The sequence below is a fragment of the Thalia democratica genome, chromosome 6, assembly GCF_965202585.1.
Source record: "Thalia democratica chromosome 6, ktThaDemo2.hap1.1, whole genome shotgun sequence".
Lineage (NCBI taxonomy): Eukaryota > Metazoa > Chordata > Thaliacea > Salpida > Salpidae > Thalia > Thalia democratica.
Window position 1 is genome coordinate 2,020,416 of NC_139170.1, and position 9,877 is coordinate 2,030,292.

The window sequence follows — 9,877 nt, forward strand, 5'->3', positions numbered from 1 at the left end:
GTTGCACACTGGGGATACCTTTTAATCCAGGACAAGAGTAAATAATAGGAGGCAGTTTTTGCTACTAGTTTTGTTAAACAAGCTTACTAAGAATCTATCTCTTTTTAGCTTGGAATTTCAGTTTTTTATGAAATGTTACTTACGTAATTGAAAAGGAGTTTCTGTAAGTAGGCATTTTAAATAATGATTTTTTATTTGAAAATTGTATAATTTTACTCTATTTCTTTAATTTATCTAAGATAATGTTTTTTACTCAATAAAATACACTAAAAAGTTTAAAATTAGTTCTTAAAAATGATGAAGCTGATTTAGCTACTTTTCAATAAGTCATTTATTGAACTTTTCAGTGTTATTAGTATCTCAAAAGTTGATTAGAATGTTTAAGAGGGGTAAAAAACAGCTGGCACCTTAGTAAAAAATTGCATAATTTGAAAAACTGTTTTACCCAATAAATTTAACTTTGCTGGTTTAATTCTTAAAAATTTTTTGTAATGAGTTTTTGTAAAGCAATCCTTAGTTGTTTAATCTTAGTAAATTTACTACAGCAAAAAATACTTCAACAATTGAGTTTAATTATTTAAAATTTTAAGCTAGTTTGTCTTATCTTACCATCTGGTAATTGTGGTTGTTATTTGTTTTTACAGAGAAACACATACTGTCTTTTACTTTCAAATAATGCAATTTTACTTTAGTAAAATCTGATAATGGTATAAAAAATAATTATATTAATTGTCTATGATTTGTGAAGTTTGTACGGAATTTATGTTAAATGGAAACATTTAACTTTATTAAACTTTGCATTTAACTTAAGTTTTTGTACAAAAAAATCATAAGTAATGTAAAGATTTATATGTTTTAATTTAGATGAATATTTTTAGACAGAATTTATTTTGACTGATTGCATAAACTTATTTGAGGTCTAAAGGAAAGATATTATAAAATCAGCATTAAAGTTTGCCAATTATTTGTTTTCATATTTTAACCTTTTCGAAACTAATTTGAATCTAATTTGAAACTGATAAACTTTAAAACCCCTTTTTATTCAATTAAAATGGGATGAAAGTGGTCTAACTCTTTTGATTCTGAAGACCGGAAAGAATTGACTTTAAAAAAATAAAAAAATGGTTAAAACCATCAAAAAAATCAGTCTTATATACACACTTAGAAGAGATCTTTGGTTTATTACAAAACAAACATTTCTAATTCAGTTTAAACAGAATTGAAGTGTTTGTTTTTTAATAAACTAAAGATCTCTTCTAAGTGTGTATATAATACTGATTTTTTTTATGGTTCTAGCCTTTTTATCCAATTTCAAGTTACAGTATCATATACATATAGAAATAATTTTGATAGTTATCAAAAAATTCTTTAACATAATTTTACACAAAACAGAGTTATAGCAAACTCTCTATAATGTCAAACACAAGTGAAGGCAATTTGCCACAAACAACAAGCAACCCTGCTTCAAACAGAAGCCAGAACAACCAACAACATTATATTCAACCAAACTACCAGCCCCACACAAGCAACATCTCCTTACCGCCGATCACACTTCCCACTGCTGGCATCCAACACAGCTTGCCACCCTATCCACAAACCAATGTTGAGATGAATGCAAGAAGCGCACCCCACATTACCAGCTTCAGCGTGCCACAAATGTACCACAGAGCACAAACACAGGGTAGTCAAGCAAGTGCTCGCAACAAAGCAACCAATGGAAACTTTCAAGCACAGTCCACTAACATGACTAGCATACCTGTCCAGTACCTCCCCTACAATATTCCACCACAACATTTATACAGACCAAACAGTCCACAAATATTGGACCAGCATGGCAGACCTGTACAGGGTCAGCTGCCACCAGGGGTGTACAACTTCATTGCCAAGCAACAAGGGGGATACGTGCAGCAGCACATCAGCTACAGGCAATTGTTGGGTTCGAATGGGCAGCTGATACATCAACCTGAAATCACCCAACAAACCATTAACAGTCACCAGTATGTCAGTCAACCAGCTACAAATTCAAATAATCAAGTTTCCAGCCATCAAGTTGAGCCAATTAGTCCACCGCCACCACCGCAAGTAGAAATATCAGTTGAGCTGAACACATCAAGTGACCAGAATACGAGCCAACCAAAAATAGTAGATATCACAGACAATGAACCACAACAGTCTGCTTCTGCTGTGAGTCAAGGAGTTAGCAGTACTTCGCAAGAAGTCCAACTAGTAGTTTGTGAACCTAACACAAATCAACATCAAGCAAATACAAGTCAATTGTCTGTATCTCAAGAAGAACAACAGCAAAACCACAGTTTGAATGTAAGTCAAACATCAAGTCAACAAGAATACATTGTTCCTGCTTCTGACCAAAGCTACCAGCAACAGTTTGAAGCACAATCTTCTTCGCAGCAGCAGTATCATCAGTCTGAGAACATTGCTGGCTTCTACACTAACGGGCTGGTTGCAAAGGCGAGCAATAATGAGTACGATTGCTTCGCACCAACACCGGCTGGTCCTTCTAATAACCAGGATGATGAAGAACATTATCCTGAACAAGCTGCTGACGAGTATGAACAGAATCAAGAAAACAAGTAAGTTTCCTATTAAAAAAATAGTTAAATATTTAACATCAACAGTTTGAAAACTTATTTATTTATTATTAACTTTTTTTTTACCGTACTGAACTACTAAGACAGTTATTCAAGTTTTTTGTTATGCAGTTAGTAGTACTACAAGTTGTTGTTACTATATTCCAAAAAACATGTTTTGGTTGATCTGTAACTTTATTAGCACTTAAGGCCATAGGGGGGGGGGTAGAAGCCATTTTTTGACCAAAAATAACATATAGACTTATATTATAGTAAATTTCATAATCTTTCAGATGCTTTTTTTCAGGGTTGCCACACACTCAGGGAACTCAGGGAATCTCAGGGAATTTTCAAACTGTAGAAAATCTCAGGGAAACTCAGGGAATTTTGGCATTTTTCTTTTAACTCAGGGAAACTCAGGATAGTTTTGATTTTTTCTCTAAATTTCAGGGAAGTTTTTGAAAATCTCAGGGAATTTTTTTTCTAGATCTAGAATGAGGTTTAGTTAATCCAGTTTCAATATTTTGTTCAAAAGCAGTAATGTTTATTATTTAAGTGGTTATTTAAATTTTTTTAGCCTTGCGGCTAGTTCTTCAATATTCTTAGTATTAACATTGTAGTTTTTTTAAGTTTTAAATTTGTATTTACTTAAGTAAAATCAAACAGTTTAGAGAAATGAAAGTTGTTGTTAACTATTCATTGAAAAGTTCTAATAAACTTTTTATTTTTAGTTACTTATGTAGTTTTAAAAACACGATGTTGTACTATTAGTTCTTATTATTTAAATAATAAAGTTATTTGTTATTTGTTTACAACTACTTGTTTTCAGTAAAAAAAATTAAAATGAATACAGATTAGTGTTCTATTACTTTTGTTAAAAAAATAGAGGTTAAATTTTTGGCCCAATATTTGGCATATCTTGAGCAACAGCGCTTTGCTAAAAATGTTCCAAATAAAGGTGATGCTTTGAGCAAGTTAGGAGAACAAAAAAGTAAACTTACAAAGCAACTCAAATGTTTGAATGAAGACTATGACAAATATACTGCAGATGCCAACAAACAGTCTGATTTAAAAGCAATGAAAAAATTATTAGCAAGAGGAATAGCTGCTAAGGACAACACAAATAAACTTGAAAATAAAATTAAAACTATTGATTTAGAAATTGCATACTTAAAAAAACAGTATTTAGATTTTTTTATTAGGTAATGTGAAATTGTTTTAAAATCAAAATTATGTTTACAGTTATTTAAAAATAGATTGTGTATGAACATCTAAAAGACATAAAAAAAAAATTAATTTTAGATTATTTTGTATCAGTTGTTAGGTATTAAGTTGTACTATAATATGAGATATTTCTTTAGCTATTTCTTTAAACTTTCATTTTGCAGGTTTTTTTACAATATTGTTAAGCTTTTAAGTTTTATTACTGCATTCAGAACAGTTGCTAGGAAAGACATACAAGTCATAATGAAGTTATTATGTATGCATTAAAGTGAGTTCTTCATGTGAAACTATTATTATAGTGTAATTAAATTTTGTCAATTAAAATGACAAACAAATTAAACTTAATTCTTTTATGTAGAAAGTTAACTAACAAGTTTACACAAAGTTGTGCAAAAGTTTAGTTTTTAATTTTAATTGGTTTAAACCTTTTAAGATTGAGTTTTTGAAAACAGTTTTTTTCATAAATTTAATGCAGAAGCATACACATACAACCTTCCTTTTATTATTAAAGAAGAAAAATGAGAATGAGGTATTAATAATTTGTGTTAGAAGAGAAATTTTTTTTTTAAGATTTGAAAAATACTCAGGGAAACTCAGGGAAATTTAAGGTTACTCAGGGAAATTTTTGGTCACTCAGGGAAGATTTTTTGGCTCAAAGAGTGGCAACCCTGTTTTTTTAGATTTTAAAAATATTAAGTAACTTTTTTTTTATGACCGGTTATATAAAGGGTTGTCTTTATAAAGGGTATATAAAGGGTAACTTTAAAGCCGTTTTTCTCGAGTTTTTAAAAACGGGCTTTAAAATCTATCTTCTCCTTCATTTTTCAAGCAATCTTCTTCAAATTTTCAGGAAATGCTACTTACATTATGAGAAAAAAACGTTATTTGTGAATTTTAATAAATTTAAAAAATAAAAATTTTATGACAAAATTTTTAAAAAAAAATTGATTTTTTATCAAAAAAAAATTTTTTTTTTTCAAAAAAAAGGTATTTTTACTTAAAATTTTTTAAAGTCACAAATAACGTTTTTTTGTTATTGTATAAAAAATAGACTGTGAAAGTTTGAAGAAGATTGCTTAAAAAATGAAGGAGGAGATAGATTTTGAATGCATTAGTCTTTTTTCGCCGTTTTAGTTTTTCCTTCCCCATAAGGAACCTGTTATGCGGCCCGACTTTGGTCGGTCATATCTCAAAAACTAATTCGAATTTTTAAAAACGGTAAAAAGCAACTTGAAGCTTAGTAAAAACTCTATAAAATAAGATCAACTTGTAAAAAACATGGCCTACCCCCCACTATGGCCTTTTAAATAAGTACTAAAAAAAGTTCTTGTAGTTTATTATATATTTTTAGTACGTGTTCTAAAGTTATTATGTTTTTTTGATTAAATATCTTATAGTTTAGTCATAGAATTTTTTAATAAGTTATTTTTTCAAAATACTTGCAGAGAAGAAGAAAAGAAAGGCGATGAAGAGAAAAGTCCGCCAACAACGATTGATGGAATGTTGAAAGAATATTTCACTGATAACATGCACGATCCACCAATCAAGTACTGCACTGTGTTTCAGGTAAAAATAAGTTGCTAATTTAAACTTGTTACTTTAGAAATTTATAACTTTATATAGTTATATTGTCTTAAATTTAAAATGTAATCTTATATCAGAGGCTAGTAAACTGTTGTACAAAAGCAAAAGCGTGTGACCTGCAACTTGTTTTTTACCCAAAAAAAATAAGCAGGTTTACAAGTAGGCTCTTTTTTGCTTTTGCGTAAATTGTGCTTTATTAGCACAAGCCTTATAAAATTCTTTAAGTAAATTTGGATGTTGTGGCCTACCAAGCACTTTTTCCTTTTAACTTAGTCTTCAAACTATCTTTTTCAAAAATATAGCCTTTTTCTCATAAAAGAAGCTAAGCAAAAGAACGTTATTTAGAATAATGAAAAAGTTCCAAGTTAGTATTAAAGAAATTGAAAATAATTGGTTTTAAAGTTTGGTTTTTAAAAAAATTACAAAAAAGCCATTCAAGCTAAGTTCACGCTCGTTTATTTTTTATAATTTTCAAAATACAAACGTACCATGGAAAAAAAATTCATAACTATCTTTCTTAAATTTTTTTTTTAATTATCTAAAAATATACCTCCTTTTTAAAACTTTTTTTTGCATCTATATCAAAATTAAAATTTTAAGCAATTTTAAAATATACAACAAATGTACATATAATAATTAAATTTATAATAAAAGTAAAAAATTATATAAAGTAGTATTGTTCTTCTGTCTCTAATAAGAATTTGTTAAGCTAAATTTTGTTTGACTTGTAGTTTGATGACAAATAAAGTACAAAAAACATTATGAATTATTTTATTTAAGTATTATTCAAAAGATTACTCCACATGCACTATGAAAACATCATAAAAACAATTTAAAACTATGAAACAATGTAAATTTGCAAAAGAAATCTCATCAACATTTTATTGTTTTTATATTAATTTTTTCAAAGGACTACTTCCATATGCACTACGGGAACATCTCATCATCGGACGAAGACACGAGCGAAGACACAGATGAGGATAGCGATGATTGCTGCAGAGACGAAGATTACTCCGATCAGGAAGGGCCCTCGTTGGATCAATTGAATCGGTTGACCGTGCAACAGCGCCAACTCGTGGCCGAAAGTGGTAAGAACCTCCAAGGTGGTGGGCAGAAGAGCCAGCCGAAGTTGACAACTTTGAGGAGTGCTGGGGAAGATGTTAGAGGTTTGTGAAGTTGTTTTTTTTTAAACAATTTACAAAAAGACAGTAGTGACTCTTCCTGAAACTGCACAAATAAATTAATTTAGCACAAACTCGTATTCAATTAAATGTTATACTATAGGTTTTACTTATGGTTCAAAAATTTAAAGCAATTACATTACAACCTTATTTACTAAATAAAAAAAATTGTTTAAAAAGAAGCATGAATATATATATATATATAAATCTAAAACATTTTTACAAACTTTGTTTAGATGATTACGTACAATCTTATAAAATTATAATTTTTCAAAACATGTTTATTCATTTACGTGAAGTGCGTAGTTATGAAACAGTAAATGACTTTTTTTTATACTTTAGTTTCTTACTAAAACAAAAATGCTATCTTAAACTGTTAACTATAAAATTTTGAAAGTTCATAACTAATGTAGAAAAAAACGTTTTATGTTCTATTTTTTGTTTTTCAGTAAAAAATATATGTAAGCAATGTGTGTCAGAAAAATAAATTTTAAATTAAAGTTTTGCTGGTATAATCAAAGCTTTTGTTGAGTTTTGAAAAACAAGTTTTATTTGTTGATATTAATCTTAATATAATGTTGTTGTATTTCAATGTTTACATTAAATTAGAATTTATTTCCTTATCAAGTCACGTTTAATCTTGAGGTTGTGTGAGTTTAAAAGAATGTCTGATAAATTTGAAATACAATTCAATTTGATCAAAAATTAAAAAATGTCTGATTAATTTTTAAAATAATATTAAAGTTAATGCGCGTAAGTTAAAATCTTACTGTAAGTTTTAGCAAAAAAATCAATACTGGATTCAAGGATTTATTTTTAGCTTTTATTTCTTTATTGGTGATGATATTGTTTTATATTTAACTGATTGATTAAAAATAAATACAATTTTTTGTTTTTAATGGATGTATACGACGGATGGAAGTTAATAAGTTTTCAAACATTAAAGTATTCAATAAATAGGTTTTAAATACTAAAATAATTTTTACAAAATTAAACAAAAACCCTAGCCTAATGTAGTATTTCGATGTTTACATTGAATTAAAATTTATTTCTTATCAAGTCACGTTTAATCTTGAGGTTGTGTGAGTTTAAAAGAATGTCAGATAAATTTGAAATAAAATCAAGTTTGATTAGTTTGTAATAATATATTCGATTAATCTAAAAAAACTTCAAAACTAATGAGAAGCTAAAGAAAACCTGCCTTGAAATTTAAGTACAAGAAAAATCAATATCGCATTAAATAAAGATTTTTTAGCTTTTAATAACCTTTTTTCTTCACTTGTAATATGTAATAGTGTTTTTCTTAATTCAGGTGTTTAGAAGCAAATAAAAAAGTTATGAATTGTGGTTGCAATATTTTATGTATTTAAGGATTTTTGTAAAACAAAATAAATTAAAAGATTAATTAAAATTTTCAACGTTTACGTTTATAGTTGTTACGCAAAATGAAATACAATTTTCTTTAAAGTTATTATTTTCAAATCTATAGTATGTAAAAAATTTACTACTTGGATCTAGCTAAATAATATTAGCTTTATTTATTTTACTGTAAACATATTTATAAGTTATTGTTTTGTATTTATACCAACAGTAAGTTAGTTGAAATCAATAAATCTAAAATATTTGATAAATATGTTTGATAACTAAATTAATTTATTGGTGTTTTATTAGAATTTATTAAAAAATTACAAAATTTGAATAGAAGGTTCCATCCTATACTCTTAGGGAAGCTTGCAGATTCAAATTGTAGACTAAATTTATTTTTTTTACTTAATATACTACAATCCTAAACCAAGTTAGCTATAACTCTTAATACAAAATAACTAACCAATAAAAACAGAAATACAATTAAATGAACCAATTGCAACACAGGAATGATGCTGATGAGCCAGGAATCAACCAATCAGATTCAAACTAGCGAGATAACGCAGATCGCGAACAACACGGGAAAAATTCACCAGCACTTTCTGCAAATCGAAATGAAGGACCAGCATAAACACGTGTGAATTGGGGGTTTCCCTGAAGTGTAAATAATATGAGGGTGTTTTGAAAATAGGAGGGATCAATTTCCATGTGCAAGTGTAAATTAGTATTTTTTTTAAATGAACAAAAAATATTGTTGTCAGTTGTAAAAGAAAATCTTTTCAATCAAGATTTTCGTTGATAATGATTTTTTTTTAATTGAAAGTTTTTTGTTTTAAATTCAACTAACCTCATCTTAAACAACTTTTCGAACAAAAACTAAAAATTACTAAACAAACGCTTGTAAATTGTGCTATCGTGAATGAATTTAGTACTAATTTTTTATATGAGTACAATTGTACAAGAGTATTTTTTAAATTATTTTTTAAAGATATATTATGAAGAGGTTGCTTGATAAATCTTTATAATTAAATAATGTTTAAAAGTCTGATAATTTTTTAAATCATGTATAATTTTTAAAATCTGATTTGCTTATTTATTTATTTGTCATTTAGAGTTATATAAATCTAAAAAAATGTTTTTTCAATTAGTTTTAGTTGTTTACTAACAAATTAGTCTAATCTACGTAAGTTTTTTTTATTATGAAATGAAAACCCAAATTAATAGAAGTTAATTTTTTTTGAAATACAAATATTTTTCAAAGCTAGTACTAAGCCTTTGGTATAAAGCAGCATGTGAGTTTAGCAAAAAAAATTAAATACAAAGTGAAAAAACCATTATTTATTTAAGAAAATGTCATTTAATAATTATATACATTTTTTTTCAAGTCTAGCTAGCTATTTATGTCTTTTCATTTTTATAAAAGCATTTAAATGTTGTTACTGGTAAAAACTGTTTTTTTGTTAATTTTTTTTACTTTGATGATGATTATCTACTAATAAAGTGTAAATTTAATGATTTACGGTTTTGATTTTAAATACGTAAAAAAATCTTATTAATTTTATAATAATTTTTTTTTTAATTATTAAAAATTTCGAAAGACAACTATTCAAACAGAAGTTTCAAAACACATCGCTTTAAAAGGAATAAAGTAATTTAATTATTTGGTAAAACACTAATCTTTGTTCAAATAGCTGTGTTGGCTATTCAAAATTCGACAATTTAAATTAATGACAAAAGTTTAAGCTCTATGAAAATTATTTGACTTAAAATAGATAAAATATTATCATTTAGGTCTAATTAATAACATTAAAACAGTAAAAATAAATACTAAAGATATTTAATTTATAAAGTATGAAATTAGCACCCAAATAAGAACTATTATAAAACATTGAATATTTCCACTAAAATGATAAAACTAATATTAGCTTTATTAAA

General features: G+C 27.1%; 1 protein-coding gene across 1 annotated transcript; it reads left to right on the top strand.

Annotated features, from left to right (window-relative positions):
• The first annotated feature begins 1,396 nt into the window (after positions 1-1,396).
• LOC145838405 (uncharacterized) lies at positions 1,397-8,823 on the top strand. The gene is made up of 4 exons (XM_082945991.1): positions 1,397-2,591; positions 5,258-5,378; positions 6,307-6,562; positions 8,450-8,823. Exons 1-4 carry the CDS (start codon positions 1,414-1,416, stop codon positions 8,581-8,583), a joined length of 1,689 nt encoding a protein of 562 aa, XP_082802117.1. The 5' UTR covers positions 1,397-1,413; the 3' UTR covers positions 8,584-8,823.
• Positions 8,824-9,877: the final 1,054 nt, after the last annotated feature.